Source organism: Populus trichocarpa, chromosome 1 (genome assembly GCF_000002775.5).
Source record: "Populus trichocarpa isolate Nisqually-1 chromosome 1, P.trichocarpa_v4.1, whole genome shotgun sequence".
Taxonomy (NCBI): Eukaryota; Viridiplantae; Streptophyta; class Magnoliopsida; order Malpighiales; family Salicaceae; genus Populus; species Populus trichocarpa.
Window position 1 is genome coordinate 9,028,296 of NC_037285.2, and position 19,054 is coordinate 9,047,349.

General features: G+C 33.4%; 3 protein-coding genes and 1 pseudogene across 3 annotated transcripts; 3 read left to right on the top strand and 1 right to left on the bottom strand.

Moving 5' to 3' along the window:
- The first annotated feature begins 34 nt into the window (after positions 1 to 34).
- LOC7478083 (hydroxymethylglutaryl-CoA synthase) lies at positions 35 to 4,160 on the top strand. Its single transcript, XM_002298040.4, has 12 exons — positions 35 to 297; positions 644 to 750; positions 858 to 990; positions 1,410 to 1,553; positions 1,755 to 1,913; positions 2,038 to 2,111; positions 2,214 to 2,289; positions 2,384 to 2,439; positions 2,546 to 2,633; positions 3,045 to 3,185; positions 3,324 to 3,473; positions 3,706 to 4,160. Exons 1-12 carry the CDS (start codon positions 235 to 237, stop codon positions 3,907 to 3,909), a joined length of 1,395 nt encoding a protein of 464 aa, XP_002298076.2. The 5' UTR covers positions 35 to 234; the 3' UTR covers positions 3,910 to 4,160.
- Positions 4,161 to 7,990: 3,830 nt separating this feature from the next.
- Positions 7,991 to 10,554, top strand: LOC7478084 (transcription factor TCP9). The gene has a single exon (XM_002298041.4). It carries the CDS (start codon positions 9,107 to 9,109, stop codon positions 10,298 to 10,300), a length of 1,194 nt encoding a protein of 397 aa, XP_002298077.1. The 5' UTR covers positions 7,991 to 9,106; the 3' UTR covers positions 10,301 to 10,554.
- Positions 10,555 to 12,402: 1,848 nt separating this feature from the next.
- LOC18094434 (subtilisin-like protease SBT4.15) lies at positions 12,403 to 16,189 on the top strand (annotated as a pseudogene).
- Positions 16,190 to 16,639: 450 nt separating this feature from the next.
- LOC7478085 (bifunctional dTDP-4-dehydrorhamnose 3,5-epimerase/dTDP-4-dehydrorhamnose reductase) lies at positions 16,640 to 18,425 on the bottom strand. Its single transcript, XM_002299531.4, has 2 exons — positions 17,865 to 18,425; positions 16,640 to 17,379 (listed from the first exon to the last, which is right to left on the bottom strand). The coding sequence occupies exons 1-2, from the start codon at positions 18,318 to 18,320 to the stop codon at positions 16,927 to 16,929; spliced, it is 909 nt and encodes a 302-aa protein (XP_002299567.1). The 5' UTR covers positions 18,321 to 18,425; the 3' UTR covers positions 16,640 to 16,926.
- Between the last annotated feature and the right edge of the window lie 629 nt (positions 18,426 to 19,054).

Here is a 19,054-nt window from a genome sequence, read left to right on the forward strand (position 1 = left end):
GTTTTTTTTTTTCTCTTCCTGTCTATATAAACCCAGTAACCTTGTTGCAAGTCTCCTCACCCTGCTCTCAAATAATCATTTTTATCATATTTTACAGGAGAACAAGTAAGCCAAGCCTCTTTGTTTTTAGCAATACATTGAGAAAGAGAGTGGTTTTGGGTTCTTGGTTTTTGGTTGAAGTTTCTCGATTTGTAGAATTGTTTGTTCCTTAAGGAATTTAAAGAAAATCCTAGAATGACAAAGAATGTGGGGATTCTCGCTATTGATATCTACTTCCCTCCTACCTGTGTTCAACAGGTGATTAGATTTCATTTCTCTATCTACATCTCTCATTCTCCTTCTCAATAGCATTTTTTTTTTACTTGGAATAGAGGTTTGTTTTTGATCGGTTTCTGTTTAGTTGCTAAGAAAAATAAGGAAAAGTAAATATAGTGGGGTTTTGGATTTTGTTTCTTAAAATTTCATGTGTAATTTGTTTTTGGGAAGATTAAATTAAAAATTATCTGTGCTTAATTAAGCTTTTAATTATGAGGGGGGGGGGGGGGGGGCGGTCAGATTCATTAATTGTCTATCTCTGCAACATGCAAGAGCAAATCTGCTCTGGCTTTTCAATATAGTGATCTGGGTTGTACATGTGAAACAGGAAGCCTTAGAGACCCACGATGGTGCAAGCAAAGGGAAATACACAATTGGACTTGGACAAGATTGCTTGGGATTTTGTACAGAAGTGGAAGATGTTATCTCAATGAGGTTTGTGATTTTTCAAGATATAGGATCCCTTAACTTCTATTAGACGTGGTTGTGCTTTATAACTTGACAGCCGATAATGATGTTTACATATTTTGGGAGATTTTCAGTTTGACAGTTGTTAGTTCACTTCTCGAGAAGTACAATGTTGATCCAAAACAAATTGGTCGCCTAGAAGTTGGCAGTGAGACCGTTATTGACAAGAGCAAATCCATCAAGACCTTCTTGATGCAAATATTTGAGGTATTTGATTATTTGAAATAATTGCAATGTTCTTATGGTCGCGTGGACCTGTGAATGAATCTTTGATAAAGTGTTTGGTGTAGTTGGAATGTTTACTTTGTGGAACCATGCTGTGGATTATTTAACTTGAAATCTTGAAACACGCTTTGCTCTACCATGATTTCTTCATCACAAAATTACCCTTTTAGCTAAATCTTGTGAGTGTGAATTTACATTTCATACATAATGGCCAGTAGCTTGCGTCCAAATTTGATATTTGGAGTTTGATCCTTATCTGTGTAACTCATTTTTACTAGCTATCTTGTCTAATAGATAAACTTGCAAGGTCATTTCTGGATTTAATTAAAATCGCTCTGCTGTATGAAGCAAAAATAACATGCTCTATTGTAACATGATTCTCTTTCTTGAAAAACAAGCAGAAATGTGGAAATACCGACATTGAAGGGGTTGACTCAACTAATGCATGCTATGGAGGAACTGCAGCTTTATTCAACTGTGTCAATTGGGTCGAGAGTAGCTCATGGGATGGACGCTATGGGCTTGTTGTGTGTACTGACAGTGCGGTATGATAATATCCTTTGACTGCTTCAAAATCGCCTTTTTTCTTAATAATTAGTTGAACTTGTTGATGTTAAAATCAATTTTATTTCTGGAAACAAAACCTTTTATTTGAATTTCTAAGATACTTCATATTTTCCATCTCACTGGTTTGGAGCATGTACTGGTTTCCTTTTCTTACTGGAGGTCTCTTTCTATTTTATCAGGTCTACGCAGAAGGACCTGCCCGGCCTACTGGAGGAGCTGCTGCCATTGCCATGTTAATCGGTCCAGATGCACCTATTGTTTTTGAAAGCAAATTTAGGGGGAGTCACATGTCTCATGTCTATGATTTCTATAAGCCCAACCTTGCTAGTGAATATCCAGTAACTCCATTTCCCTTCTACATTGATTCCCTTTTCTGTGTAACCTATTTACTACTATAATTCTTTATAGCTTGTTCTTGTTTCTTGATACCTTTTCCTCATGCTGTGGAAAATGCAATTGTAGGTTGTGGATGGCAAGCTTTCTCAAACATGCTACCTCATGGCCCTTGATTCCTGCTACAAAACATTCTGTGCAAAGTACGATATATTAACTACAGAAAGCTTTTTTCATGATGTAGACCTTTTGATGATTCTGGTGATGTGTGTGATGTAAATGGCTTGCTATCTTGCTCCGTGTAGGTATGAGAAATCAACAGGCAAACAATTCTCTCTTTCTGATGCTGCCTATTTTGTATTCCATTCTCCTTATAACAAGGTAAATTTATTATTTTGCTTTTGCCATTGCTCTCTTTGTGGTATCACCAGCATTTTCAGCATTTGTATTAATTCTGAATGTTGAACTTTTGCAGCTTGTACAGAAAAGCTTTGCTCGGTTGGTGTTCAATGACTCTGTGAGGAAAGCCAGGTTCTGTCTTTTCTTCACTCCTGAAGAATTTTATATGTTTTGGTTTTTAACTGGTAAAATTTGCATGATATATTAAGTTCTTACCTTCATTTGCTATTATTTGCAGCTCAATTGATGAGGGTGCTAAAGAGAAACTGGCACCATTTTCAACTTTATCTGGTGATGAAAGCTACCAAAGCCGGGATCTTGAGAAGGTGCATTTAAAACCCACCCTGTCTGTTAAAAAAGTGAAGACGTTTCTTTCTTTTGCTTTTTATCCACCACACTGCAGAAGAAGGGTTGCTGGTACCTATTTTGACACTAATGAGTTAGTGAAGAGAAAGAAATCATATAATTTCTTGAGCCCTCACTTCTAAGGATACTCCTGTTGCTTTCAAATTCTTATCAAATCTTTGTTTGGATGTTTTGCCAACAGTGTGCTAAATGCAGGAGATTTTACTTGCATAATTCTTACAGATGAGCTACTGAATTACTAAGCATGCATGATGCTGAACATTTCCAGACTTCTAAATTGCAAAGATTGCTTAAGATTCCATTTTAGAATTGTTTAGTTATTGGTATTTGAGCATCTTGCTGATTGATCACTTGATGTTATGCATCCACAGGTATCCCAACAAGTTGCAAAGCCTCTTTTTGAAGCAAAGGTGCAACCAACCACTTTGATACCCAAGCAAGTTGGCAACATGTATACCGCATCTCTCTATGCAGCATTTGCATCCCTTCTTCACAATAAAAATAGTGAATTGGTAATAGTAGTTGCTCTCTTTTCTAATTTTAGACTTACCTTTAAATCTTCACTTGTACTTCATCATTAAGATGGCTTTAATCTTAGCTTATTTATATTGGACGCTAGTGCTTACCAGGATATTTTGGATTTATTGCAGTCAGGCAAGCGGGTTATACTGTTCTCATATGGAAGTGGTTTGACAGCCACGATGTTCTCATTGCAACTACATGAAGGTCAACAACCGTTTAGCTTGTCAAACATTGCCACTGTGATGAATGTTCCAACAAAGTTGAAGTCAAGGCACGAGGTAATCTTGAATATATTTCTTGAACGGTTAAAGATTGGTTCCTTATCTATCATTCTCCTTTAGGCATGATCATGTCTCTGGGAGCATGAATAAGAAATACTAGGATTGTTGGAATGATCCAGAAAAAGTAAAGGTTAAGGGGCCTTGTTAGAATATATCTTATCTGCTCAATTAGATTGTGAAGGAGCAGTGTCATTGAATGCATCTCACTGAACTTATGCTTCTGGTGCAGTTTTCTCCCGAGAAATTTGTCGAAACTATGCACCTAATGGAGCACAGGTACGGAGCAAAAGACTTTGTGACAAGCAAGGATTGTAGTCTTTTGGCTCCAGGAACATACTATCTTACAGAAGTCGACTACATGTACCGAAGATTTTATGCCAAGAAGCCCATAGACGGTGCTAGTGAGAATTGTTCGCTCACCAATGGTCACTGATCCTGGTGAACCAGCTACAGTTGTCATAAGCCAGGAATCCGGCTCTTAACTTTTAGATGTTGTTATCAAGCCCAAAGAAGAATATTCATGCTTCCTTAAGTTTGTATTTTAAAGCAAATAGTTCGTTCATCAGCAAGCAAGTGTTCTCAGTATATTTTGTTGGTTATCTTTTAGTTCGTTCATCAGCAAGCAAATAGTTCGCTTACCTGGCCTCTGTAGGCTTATTCGTAATTTCATTTTGGTTCTTTTTATTTTTGGTGTGATTATTATGTGATCTAAGGGGAAATTTAGTATTTAAAAAAATAAAAGAAATAAAAGTTGGCGTATGTGTTGAAGGTGTCAGTAACTAAGCCGTCCTGCTTTGATTAAGCAACGCATGCAACGATTAAGAATGTATTTAGTTGTGTGGTTGTGAGTTTTTTTTAAATAATTTTTCAAGTTAAAATATATGTCAAAAAACGATTTAAAATATATAAATTATATTAAATTTTAATAAAAAATAAAAAATCAAACTTTTTAGGAATGCAGGTTGAACCGCGTTCCCGTTTCCTAAAAATAACCTCTCATAGTGTGGGGTCTCCTTTATATGGTAGGGCCTCCTCTACTAGGTGCCCGCGTTCCCGTTTCCTAAAAATAACCTCTCATAGTGTGGGGTCTCCTTTATATGGTAGGGCCTCCTCTACTAGGTGCCCGCGTTCCCGTTTCCTAAAAATAACCTCTCATGGTGTGGGGTCTCCTTTATATGGTAGGGCCTCCTCTACTAGGTGGGGCGTGATGTGTAGTTCCCTTCCCGATGCATGGTGTAATAATTTTTTTGTCTTTAAAACCAAAACTTCCATATCTTGTCTAAGGAGACTTATTCATTCTTTCATATATTTTTTTTGTGCGATTATCATATGGTATGGTTTTAGGGTAAATATTGTATATTAATAAAAATAAAAAATAAAAGTAAGTCCTCCTGTCGTGTCGTGTGTAAGTGGCGCGTGTGTGAGGATTAAAAATAACTTTTCTTGATGTGTTCTGATTTATCATGATAGGACCTACCTACTAGGCGGTATATATTATGTAATTCTGTGGTTTGGTGCTGATTATCTTTTTTTCTTCCATTCTTTTCTCTCTTCTCGATTTCTACACCTAATCTTACAAAATCTCATCTCATAGTAGCCATTTAATTGTTTTTTCTTCGGATTTAGTCTTTGTTCTTTCAATTGATTTTTTTTATTTGATTTTTTTTTTCAATTTAATCCTTTTTTAATTTTTTAATTTGTTAAATTTGATCTTTATTTTTTTAATTGCTATTTATTTTATTTGAGATCATTTTTAAAATGAATTTCTTTTTTATGATTCCATCCGCCATTTTTTATTGCAATTTTTTTTACTTTAGCAAATTTTTAAAATTAATAATTTATTTTCATATTTTATCCTTCAACATTGAATTGAACTTTTTTATTGAGCCTTAGTCTACGATTTAATGAGTTACGAACTTAGTAGATTAACCCAAGTTAGAGAGATTCACCCGAATTCATTTGTTTTTTTTTTTTATCTTTTTTTAAAACTCATGTTTTTTCAATTTCATCTTTTAGCATTACTTTTGTATTTGTTTTCCATAAAAATTTCCACTAACTTTGAAAATGACTTGAGTTATCTCGAGTTCTTTTATTTGTCATTCTTTGTTAAATTTATTTTTTTAAAAAAGAGAATTTGGTTTGAATTAAATTAAATTAATTACTTAAATATAAGCATGTTATGCTCACTTTATGATATTTTTGTTTGCTTAAGTATATTTTTTTATTTTTTTAATTGATTTTTTTAATTTTCAGCCTTTAATATTTGATCGATTAGAAGTGGACTCTCTATTTTGTTTCGATTTGGGTCTCATACCCCGGATCACAAGTTTCGCGGGTTAACCATGATTGATATGAGTTTAACTAATATGTTGTTCTCTCAATATTTTTTAATATATCACCATCTCAATATTTTAAAAATGTCTCGTCCAATATATGTCTTAACAATTTTTTTTCAAGGTTAGAAAAAAATGACATGACCAGCGGCTTAGCACGAGTAAAAAATCTAGTTAACAAAATCTAAAAAGCATGGGGTTGTCACCATAGCCATCCACAGCGAAAACCTCATTTTGCCCTTCCAAAACATAGCTAAACAACTTGCTATTGGGGTAGTTTTGTAATTTCACAAGCGTCTATTGATTATTACCAAATCTAAAAGGGGCAATTAAATATTTTCACATTTTAAATGCATAGTAAAATGACTATTCTACCCATAAATCCAACAAGTTTTAAAGTTGATGCACAATGGTGTTTTTGCATTTTTATTTTTTTGAGACAATAAAATAACTTAAATGCCCTTCAAAGTATAATTTTCTTTAGCTTACATCTAAGGATATTTTTGTATTTTCATACAGTTGTTTTTTTTTAGGTTGGTTAAGGGGTAATTTTTTAACTTAACAAATATAAATGTTATTAAAAAAAGTGGCCGGTGTGTTCAATGCACACGCCAACGCTTAGGTAGCTCCCATGCCCTTTAAGCGATGCATGTAGAGCCATCTGGTGACCAAACGCCACATTACACGACAACATTTGAATCGTCTTAATGTCCCTTCTGTTATGAAGCGGTGTGTTTGACTTGGTGTCGGTGACCTTTTTTTCTTCTTTTCTCTCTCCTCAGTAATTTCCACGTCTGCCACTTTAGAATTTCAAAGAAGTTCTTCAATTTGTTATTCTTTAAGATTTGATCCTTATTCTTTTGATTGCTATTTATTTTATTTGGAATAATTTATAAAACCGGAATTCCTTTTCAATTTCATCCCTCTTCAATTTTCTTATATTTCAAATTTGGTCCTCAATCTTTTGATTATTATTTATTTGATTTGAGATAATTTTTTAAATTGATTTTTTTTACAAATTCATTCTTAGGTTTTTTTTTCTTATCAAATTTGATCTTCATTCTTTTGATTGCTATTTTTTTATATTGATAATTTTTTTAAATTGATTTTTATTTCATTCTTCAATATTAAATTGGTTTGGAATTGAGCTTCTTGATTAAGTCCGGGTATAGAATTTTACGAGTTACAAGTTTTAGAGATTAACCTAGGTTTAGGAGGTTCATTCGGGTTGTCTTGTTTTTTTTTTTTTTAAGCTTATGTTATTTCAGTTCTAAACTTTAGCCTTTATTCAATTGAAGATTAGACTATGTTATTTTTATTTATTTGCTATTTATAGGATTTTCTTACTAATTTTAAAAATGACCCAGGTTATCTTAGTTCTTTTTATTTGTCGTTATTTGTTGAATTTACTTTGATAATTTTTTTTATTTGAGATTATTTTTCTGATTTTATCCTTTAAAATTAGATTGATTTTAATTTTTTTTTTCTAGTTTTGCCTTTCAACTTTGAGTTGTTTTATAGTTGAGTTTCATAGTTTCATTCAATTCATTTTTGTTAACAACAATTTTTTTAACGTTAATGACATAGATAATCATTTGATTAAATAAGAAAATTATTCTAAGAAACGGAATTATTCAACACAACTGAGTGCATTTGTGAGATCATATATTGAATTAATTAGATGTCTGTATAAACATTTTAATTTATGATTGAGACTTTTTTTTTATAACAAGAAACACATTGAAAAAACTTGTATATTTATTTTTTTATTGAAAAAAATTATATAATCTATAGCAAAGATCTACAACAAAGCACGCGTTAAATAGTTAGTTACATGCTAAAAAAATAGAGATTAAATTTGACATAAAAATAAATCAAAATCAAATGCTAATGGATGAAATTAGAAACAATTTTAATTATAAAAATAAATAAAATAAAAAAATTAAAAGAATAAGAATCAAATTTTATATAAAAAATAAATGAAATCAAACGATGAAGAATTAAATTGAAGAAAAAAAATTAATTTTAAAAAAATAAATAGTAATTAAAAAATAAAAACCAAATTAGATATAAAAAAACAAATGAAAAGATAATTTTTGTATTTTGTTAGGAAAAGAAAAAAATAATTCTACTAGAGCCACACTTCCAACCTGTCACCGACACACCCCGGGCTGCCAATTATTTTAGTTTTACTTTTAAGAGTATTTAGTAATTACAATATGCGAATAAAAAAGATAAAATATCAATCTACCCCTTTCAATATTGTGTGCCGACAATATTACCCCAAACCAAGTTATTTAGTTTTGTTCATGGAAGGTAAGTGCGAAATTCCAGAGTGAGTGAAAATGTGAGGCGATCCACGGCGAAACATTTACCGGGTTTAGTTTAGTTTTTATTTATTTATTTATTTAATTTAATGATAAAAGAACATGGGGTGCTTAATAACCTTTGAAAACAATGAACAATTGTATAAACTCCTTGAAAGATTACTATTTTGATAGATTGCTAAAATTCAGAGGATACAGAAAGGAGGCTCAAAGCAGAAGGAAAGCAAACCATGACTGCAGAGAGTCCCAGCTTCCAAGCAGCAAGATCTGTAAATGCTATTATTAATCATAGAAAATTGTAACAGTAGAGAGCTTCTCCTCTCCTCTCTGATGATGATGATGATGACGACGACGACGACGACGATGGATGGACCACCACAGCAGCAAGGTGTCGTCAACCGATGAAAATCCATTTAATTAAGCCACAAAAGACTCGAAACTTTTCCAGAGTTTTCTGTCACCACTCTATTAACCAATTGGTCGAGAGTTGAGACTTGAGGGTCGAGACTCGAGACCACCACGCCCCCCTCCCTCCCTTGTGGTCCACTTCAATTGGGACCCACATTGCACACACAAAACGGTCACCAACAAGACTCTGGCACGTGTCACTCCCTCGTTCTTCACAAAGCTTTCATGATCCTATCCTAACCGCTTGATAGCCTCTCCATCCCCACCACCAAAATCTTTTGCCATTTTTTCCCTGAAGCTATAAACAACAAGATCGTGATAATAAGAGCCACAAATGGAAATACAATTCTAGGGTTTGATCCCTTCCCCTTTTGTACCCCCCAACTTTTCCACAAGTAAATCTCTCTCTGTTTGTCGACTGATATTTATTTATAGTTCCTCCTTCAACCTCTTCTCCAAAACCCCATCTTTTCCGTTCATTTTCCCTAGAAACAAACAAACAAACACTCTAAATTATCATCTGGGTTTCTACTTCTTTTTTCCCCTACTGGACCCTCAAAAAATGGCATCATTTCAAGAGCATGGAATGGACCCAGATGATGAAGGTGGCACTTCTGATCTTAGCACGAGCGCTGGTGACCCAGAAGACAATAGGAACAGCAGTAGCATCAGCAGTAATGGGTGCTTAAAGATATCAACAATTGATGAAACAGAAGCGTTTCAAGTCATGCCGTTAAAGGAGGAGCCATTTGACTCCGACCCGTCTTCTGACCCGGACCAAAGAACCAACCCAATGGGTGTAGTACCGCTAGCTATGCAGATGCAGACGCCAATGCCAATTTCAATGCCTCTGCCAGTCACTACAACAGCGACAACCAGACGCGCATCCACCAAAGACCGCCACACAAAAGTGGAGGGCCGTGGCCGTAGGATCCGAATACCCGCTACTTGTGCTGCCCGGATCTTCCAATTGACCCGAGAATTAGGCCATAAATCAGACGGTGAAACCGTTAGATGGCTGCTTGAACATGCTGAAGAAGCTATTATTGAAGCAACCGGCACCGGCACGGTACCTGCTATCGCGGTCTCCGTTGGTGGGACTCTCAAAATCCCTACAACAACCTCAAACAATAGTAATTCATTAACTGAAACGCCGAAGAAACGGAAGCGCCCTTCGAATTCTGAGTTCTGCGATATTAGTGAAGCAGCACCCGTTTCGACTTCTCAGACATCTGGTTTAGCCCCAGTAAAGCCCTCAGCACCACTTGCTGCGGCCGCGACACCACAAGGAATGGTACCTGTTTTTGCTGTGGGAAATACTGGCATGATGGTGCCAGCGAATGCTTTTTGGATGATTCCACAAGCTGCGGCTACGGTTGCTCCTGCTAATCAACAAATATGGGCCTTATCGCCTTCGCTAACCCCTGTCTTTAACGTTGCAGCCGCGAGGCCCATATCATCATTTGTGGCATCAACAAACAGTGGGAATGAAACAGGAGTAAGTATAGCAGCAGCAGCAGCAAGTGTGGTAAATATACCTAGCGAGGTTGAATTTAGGTCACCTTCACCGGTGGTTGCTAGCACATCGGTTGGGGCTAAAGTGGCGAAGAAATCGACCATGGCGCCGAGTGTGAGTTCTAATAGTGGTAGTGGCAAGGGAGGGAAGGCTCAAATGTTAAGGGATTTTTCTTTAGAAATATATGATAAGCAAGAGTTGCAGTTAATGGGGCGTCCTGGGAATAATCAACCACGCTGATCAAAATCGTAGGAATTTAGTGTTGATGTAAGCGCTAACAGATGGAATTTAACTACCAAGTTGTCACTTGCAAATAATTTCCAGTTCAAGGGTTTCGTTTATTTGCAATTTGTGTTTTTTATTTTCTTTAGAATTTGTTGCTTTTGTACTTTATTTATATATACAGAAGCCATGAACAGTAGTGTGGTTCTTGACTTGTCAATCTTCGTAATATGTCGAGCGATTATCAGAAATAACACTTGGCATTTGAGAAACGTGTGCTACAGAAACAAACAAACTGGCATTCTATTTCTAGCTCACGCTCCAGTACAGATGCACGAAGATGAATGTGCCTCGTGCTTGATTGACCTGGCGTTGTCGTAGCATTTCTTTTTTGGTTTCACTGCTAGATATTTTGATCTATTTGTTTTTGTATTTTAAAATTATTTTTGAAAAATATTAATTTTTTTTTATTTTTTTTAAATTATTATTTTTTAGTATTTTTAGATCGTTTTTGAAGTGCTAATATAAAAAATAAATTCTAAAAAATAATAAAAATATTATTTTAATACATTTCTAAACAAAAAACACTTTAAAAATCAACCGTTACAACAATACCAAACAACACTTTAAATTTTGTGGTGTTGAGGATTAATTTTTCATTAAAAAAATTAAACATGCAAGTTTTTTTTGACATGTTTTTATACATATAAATTAAAAAATTTATGCACCAATTTAATTAAATAAATCAAGAATAATTTGTGTTAATGATAAATAAAAAATATTATTAACGATAACTAAATACGTATCAATAAGAGTCAAGAGATAAATGTATATCAAGATATTTGATTTCGTAATATAGTTGATTTACCCGATAGTGTTCAATGACTCTGTTTATTAAAATTATTTTTTTATTTAATAAAATTATAGTAGAAACAGACACACACACACACACACACAACTGATTGAATAAAATCAAGGTGAAAAAATATATATCACAAGCTTGCACTTAACAGAAATACTATCCAAAAATAAATATTATTTATTGATAAAGATGAATTAGAATAATCTCATAAGAAATTAAAAACATACAAAATAATTAAAAAAACAATCACTATTTAAAAAAGACTAAATACCAAAAATAGAAAATTAGAGAGAAAGTGTACTAATTTAAATATAAATTTAAAAAAATCTTAAAAAAAAACATATAAAAAGCATGATTTAAAAGACAAAATTACAAAAAAAAATAAAACTAGATGTTGCTAGGCATGGTCTAATTAGAAAAGGCTCGGACATGAGCCTGCAAGGGTAGGCTAACATGGTGCTCTATTTTTTTAAAATGTACTAGGGGTGTACATGTATTTTTTGAAAAAAAAAATCTAGATGACACGTCATTTGGTATTTCTTAGATTTGTTTTTGGTATTCCCCCTAAGTCTAGGTTTTCAAATGCATGGGTAGGCTCACATGTCATAGTTAAGATTCAGAATGCAATAACATTTGTTAGATCTTCTCCTTCTAGACAACTTGTTTTTAACCAATGTACGGAGAGGTTGAAAATTAGAAATAAATAATCAGTTTGCTTGGATATTGTAATTAGATGGAACTCTAACTATATGATACTAAATGCGACTGAGAAATTTGATGTGGTTTTTATGAGGTTAGAAGAAATCGATCCTAGGTAGTTGAGTTACTTTAATGTTAATTCAAATGAGAAAAAAAACCTTAGGTCCTGCTGTTTTAGAAGATTGAGAAAAGGCTAGATCTTTTGTGAAGTTATTAAAACTATTTTATATGGTTACATTGAAATTTTCTAACTCTTTATATGTGACATCTAATTCTTTCTTTCATAAATTAATTTTCATACACACAAATATATCTCAACTTTGTAGAAGTAAAGATATTTATGTAAATAAAATGGTCAAGAATACGATGACAAAGTATAAAAACTATCAGGGAGATCAAGATACACAAAACTTTATGTTGTATATGGCTATTGTGTTAGATCCGATCCATGTTTCAAATTAAAGTAAATAAGATTTTGTTCTCGGAGATTGTATGATATTGAAGAGACTGCAAATTTTATAGAAGGTTAGAGATACTTTGCTAAGGTTGTTTGCATTATATGAATGTAGATGAGGATGTTAAGGTTGTCCATAGTGTTGGCATTGATATAAGTGAAGATGTTAATGTTGATTCGATGATGGTAGATGATAGGTTAAATGACTTGGCTTCTCAATTTGAAAAACATTTAGAGGAAAAAGATGATGTAGAAAGAAAAAAAGAGGTTAAGATGTATTTGGGTGATGGTTGTGAGGATCCTAATGATTATAAATTAGATATTTTTGAGTTGGTGGAGATGAAATATCATGTTAAATATTTTATTTATAGTGCATTACAATTAAAATCTAAAAAAAAATTGAAAAAAAAAGACTATAGAAAGAGGTCAGGGAATGAGTCAATGAGATGTGTACAAATCAGATAAACTGATATAGATTTTGATTATCAAAGAAGTGACTAAAAAGTTGGGTACTAAGTTTTTTTAACCTAAAAACCTATTTTCACCCTAGAACACTTAATAAACACTCTAAAAATCTCAATAAATTTGTTTTCAACCTCAAAAAACCCTTCAATTGATCCAAAGACACAAATTAAACTGAATAAAATAAAACTTACTTTAAACGCAATCAACTTTTTTTTTTGAAGATAAAAGTTCCAAAACACATTAATCATACTCATCTCGTTAATTGAAATTTATTGACACAAAAATCATTTTTTTTATTGTCGAAACATGGCTAGCAAACCACTTTCTCTCACATATTTCCCAATAGCCTTCTCTCTTATCTCCTGAAAATCAGGCATTAAAACGTGAAAAAAATAAAATTTTGGATCTAAACATAAAATTCTAAAATAAAAAGGACCAAGGATGTAAAAATGATGACTATTGCAATGAAAATGATTTTTTTCTTATAAGAACAAAAAAGACCAATAATTATTTTTTGGATTTTGTTTTGGTCATTCTTTTAATTATTCTTCATTCTATAAATTGAAATCTTATTTTATTAAATTAGTCCCTAGTCAAATTATGAATCTTCCCAAACACATTTAATTCCCAAAAATATTCAAAGAAAATAAAACTTAAACAGACAAAATTTCACCAACACCATATAAAAAAATGAAATTGAGAAAAAAAAAATTCGATGATCAAAATGAAAATTAAAAAGAAAACGGCATTGTTAATCTACAATAGCTGAACAGTAAAAGTCCCAAATTTTTTTAGGTTTTCAGGTAATTATTCTAAGGCTTTTGAAATTTTAAATTAAGTGAACTATACGTAAATAAGTTCAAAACTTATCACAACAATATTGATGTAGGAATGCTTCCCTACCTAATTAGTTAATCAAGTATATTAAAAAAAATTTAACAGAAAAAATCTATTAATTATCTTTACACTTATGGGATGACAATATAATCCAAATCTGATGAATACTAACCTAATCTAATCTGAATGGGTAAGAATTTTTTGAACCTAACGAATAATGAGTATGGTATAAATATTGTTAAATCCGATCTGAAACCCGTCCAAACCTAACCTGAAATATATATTTATATTATATAAATATATTCGTAGAATATTTAGATTTTTTAATATAATATATGTTATACATACTTAATATTGATATAAAAATAATATTTATCATTTTTTTTATTAATACACACACATATATATATATTAATTTATTTTTTATTGATTAATAAATGATAGTAGATAGTGAATACTCATTGAATACTCGAAATCCAATAAATAATTTATAAATATATAAATTTTTTACCTAGATAATAGGATATAAATATAAAAAAAAATCCTATACATAGCTACCCATTATCTTCCCTACTTATATGTTGATTTTGGTCGATGACAGTTCGGTCCAAATTATTTACAGAGCCATTCGAAAAAGAAAAAAAAAAAAAAAAGGAAGGAAAGAAAGACTTGTTTCCATAAAACCAGAAAGAACTTCGCAACACTTCCAGCAGAATATATCGTTTCAGCGTTGCAAATGTTGACATAAAAGTATAGGTATATTTCCTGTTCCCGTTTATATGCTTCTGTGCTCCTTCGAGGGCCCCACATGGCTTTGATCTTAAATAACCTGATCAAACATCGAAAAGTTTTCTAAATGCAGTACTGAATCAGAAAAAAAAAGTCTGGTATATAGTTATGGAAAGAGTGTCATTGGATTTGCAGCTGAAGAGCTCGAAAAATTATCAGGTGACTTTTACTCAAACAAATGGTTACTAGGATTCAAGTTTTTATTAGCTTTGTTCAGTGTTGAATAGGATCGAAATTGGCTGCAGAAATGGAAGATGTTGTTTCAGTCATTCCAAATCACATTCTAACCCTTCAAACTACACGATCATGTGCTAATTACAAGCTTTTGATGTTGTTATTCAAGGCAAACTTGGAGCACCCCTAGAAGGAAATGTTGTTATTGGTCTTCTGACACAGGTTTACGTTTTAATATTATTTGTTTCACTTTGGCTAAAACTCAAGATCATGTGCTAATTACAAGCTTTTGATGATTTCACAATGTAGCAATCTTGTCAGAAGCTGAGAGCTTCAATAATGAAGGAATGAGTGCTCCATCTGCTAAATGGAAAGGAAAGGGCCCTGGTCACCTGCAACAAGCATTATCTTGATTGCGTTCCCCACTGCTTCACCTTTAACTCTGTAACTAATGGAACCTTTGAAATTGCAGCGAACTTCCCATCCCCTATAGACTCCGAGGGACATGGAACCCATCCTTATTCAACAGTAGCAGGCCGTGAGGTGCAAGGAGCGAGCTACTTTGGTCCCAACTAAAGGAGTTGCAAGAATTGGAGTTCCCAATGCAAGAATTGCGATGTACTAAGTTTGCTGGAGGTTTGGATGTTCAAGTGCAGATATCCTCGCAACATTTGATGATGCCATAGCAGATGGTGCTAATATTATATCTGTGTCCCTTGGTTCTGACTGGCCATTACCATATATGGAAGATCCTATCACAATTGGATCTTTCCATGCCATGAAAAATGGTATACTGACCTCAAATTCTGCTGGCAATTCTGTACCCTATCCATACTCACTCTCCAACCATGCACCATGGACATTGACGGTAGCTGCCAGCACCATTGATAGGAAATTTATTGCACGAGTTGTTCTTGGCAACGGAGAAGTCTTAAATGTGAGCACATGAGTACTGCAGTTGTTATTAACAGTAGAATTCTCACTAATCTTATTACTGATACCAAATATATGGTTTATTGGACGTATAATGAAAGGACTCTCCATTAATAACTTTGACCTCGACGGGACCATATATCCATTAATTTGGGGAGGAGATGCCTGCATTCTTGAAGCTCTGAATTCCTATAAAGTGGAGCAGAAGACTGTTATCTGTGATGCCTTGGTGACTGGTTCTGGGGTTGTAATTGCTAATGGTGTTGGTGCCATAATGGCCGATTCATTTTACAGTAAAGATTTTGCTTTCAGTTTCCCCTTACTGGAAACAGTAATCAGAGATGAAGATAAGAGTCAAAAGTCTTAAACAACATCAGATCAACAGAGTAAGCAACCCTCCCTGGTTATGAGCACGGAATACCCCCTTCCTCAATGACGACACAGAAGACAGACAAATTCGGAGGCCCTTCCGTTTGTACAAGACCGGGTATCCTTGGACGCAACTAACACACTAAAATCCATTTTGATGATTTTTCATGTTGACGTTTGTGTTCCTTGCAGTTAGCTTTTCAAATCTGTACTGCCCCTGCTTGATTGAAATATAGCTGTATCCTTTGACTCGAATCTTTTGAATGCTTTTATGAATAATTTTTATCAAGTATAATGTGTGGTTGACTCATGTCGGCTGCGATACCTCCACCTTCCTCACACGCCAGCAGGGTAGGCTACCACATTTGGGTCCAATGGGTATGATTTAAAGTGTGTTTTTTTAAATATATTAAAATAATATTTTTTTTATATTTTAAAAATTATTTTTAACATCGTTAAAATATCAAAAATTATATAATTTTTTTTTAATTTTAAACAAATAAAAAATATAATTTTAATAAAATACGGTTTGAAACGGGGTCTAAGATGCTCCACCAAGAGAAAAGGTTTGATGGAAGGGACTTTTTAGTCATTTTAACAATTCACATTGAGAAAACAAGACAACTAATCAAGATTCGTAGTAAAAATCAAATATTTTGTTGAAATGATAAACCACATAAAGAGTTTCAAAAACTAGTATCAGAACATAATTGATTAAAGGCAAAGCAGCTTGTGCCATACATTACAAATTAACTTGCAAAAATATATTTATAACTTGATAAATCAATTCACCTCTAACCAATTTATTCATCATCAAGTTGCAAATACAAGATAGAGATACAAATGGTGGAATATGCATGTCATTTGAGAAGAACCTCTAAGGTGGAAAGATCAAATGAGCCCACATGAGCAATTTTTAATATATGGAAACAAGGAAAACACCAAAAATATCCAAACGTAAAAAACTCAAGCACCTGTGACATTTTCATTCGGCTTGAACACATAAATAACGAAGAACTTCTTAATGGACAACAGTTCATCCATGACTTCCCTTTGGTGGCATCAAGCAGCAGCTGTCTTCTGATTTGGCTTGAAGACATACTTGATAAGGGACTCTTTTATTGGCAAGAGCTCAGGGAATTCCTGCTTCAATTTGGCAGTATCAAGCTCATTGTTGCTCCTTGGGGCAACTATTACCTTTGCTTGCTCCTCAAGAGTGAAGTTTTTCCATGTGAAATCGGGGTCAATGTAATCCCGATACATTTCTAAAATCTCATTGTGACTAACCACTCCAGGATTTGTAAAGTTATAGATCCCAGTAAGGTTTCTCTTTGCCATCTCGATGGAGATGGGAAGGAGTTCATCCAAGATTGTCATCGAGTTTGGAATGTCCACTACCTTCTCATATCGAGTGATCTTTGTGATGAAATTGCGAGGGTTGGCTAAATCAGATGAAATGGGCATTCTGACACGCAATGTGCAAACATTTTCATAATTCCTGAGCAAATCCTCTACCTTTCAAATATCAGAAAAGAAGCATAAATCAGAATCTATTAAATCTATAACACATTGCAGACATTAACATCGTTTTCTATGTTCCATCTAATCAAGAATGCAAAAACTGGAAAATAAAAAAGCGAAAGAGATGCACGAAAGAATTCCTTAGCTCCAAATAAAAATTGAAAAAGAAGAAGAACACGATTAAGTTTATTTTGCATTTTATTCCGATTAATGACATCTCTAACAACAACCAAATATTGCATATAATTAACACTACTCTACTGGATCCAACACTATGCATTACATGCACAACTGCGATTCACCCTACTCCACTAAGCAAGTATATATTTAATTAGATCCATAAAGCAAAATGCATAGAACCAACACATTGTCTTACAAATGCCACCAATTAAACACATCTTAATAAAAAAAAGAGAGAGAAACAAAGACCATCATATTGTACAACAAAACATAACTTTAAAGATATAGTACTACCATACCATGGCCTTAGTCTTGGAATAGAAAGAACCGATAAAGTTCGGAGTATCCTCCTCCTTGAACCCAATACCCGACCCGAGAGGATGGCTCGAATCATACTCAAAGATACAGCCCGTAGCATAATTAATCAAGACCAAACCTTTCTCCCTGCAAAGGTCAGCCAACGTCAGTGTGCCGACCACATTGGTTCGTATGGTCTCGACTTTATGGGATTCGCACCAATCGACGTTAGGCCTGCCAGTAACGCCGGCAGCGTTGAAAACATGAGTGGGATTAACGGCAACCAGGTCGGCTTCGAGGGAGGGTCGGTTTTCAAGGCGACCGGAACCATAGGTGAAGTCGATGCCCTGGGATTGGCAAAGCTTGCCTAAGAGTCCACCGATCCAGCCAGTACGTCCGTAGATGAGGAATTTGAGCAGTTTTGGTGATGCTGTGCCGTTCGAAGATTCGAATCCCATTTTTTTGAGAGAGGAGAGGAAGGGATGGATGAAGCGTGAATGATTTTGGATCTGGGGATGATACTACACAAATGTGTGTGTATTTGTGTACGTGAGAAAGAGTGTGTGGGGGTATATAATATGTTTACTGTTCAAGAGTGTGTGAGAAATTGTGTTTTAAATTTATTTTTTTAGAAATATATTTAAACAATATATTTGTTTATTTTTTAAAATTTATTTTTGATTTTTATTTAGAAATATACTAAAATAACATATTTATTTATTTTTAAAATTAATTTTTTATATTAGTATTTAAAATACTAAAAAATAATAATTTAAATAAATCAAATTTTAATCAAATAGCATTTTTAACGCAACGAAAAACATGCAAGTAGAAAGAAAGAAGTGAAGATATTAGCTTACAGATATATTTGCTGGTGATTGTCCGGTAAGGAACGAGATTTGTTATTTTTTTAGTTTAAATCTTGAAATCAACAAAATTATAAATGCAATTTTTTTAAATATTTCTCACTGTCCAGGTTCTAAATTTACTTTTTAAAGGTCATTAGTTCGAGTCCCATAAAATTTAAAACCATTGAAAACTTATATGATTGTTAACTTCAGGGCCTATAAAATTAATCGAGATGAGCACAAATTGATCCGAACACCAACATTAATATATATATATATAAAAAAATATGTTTGTGAGAGAGAGAGAGAAAGAGAGATAAATAAATGATATCCTTGTCTATTTT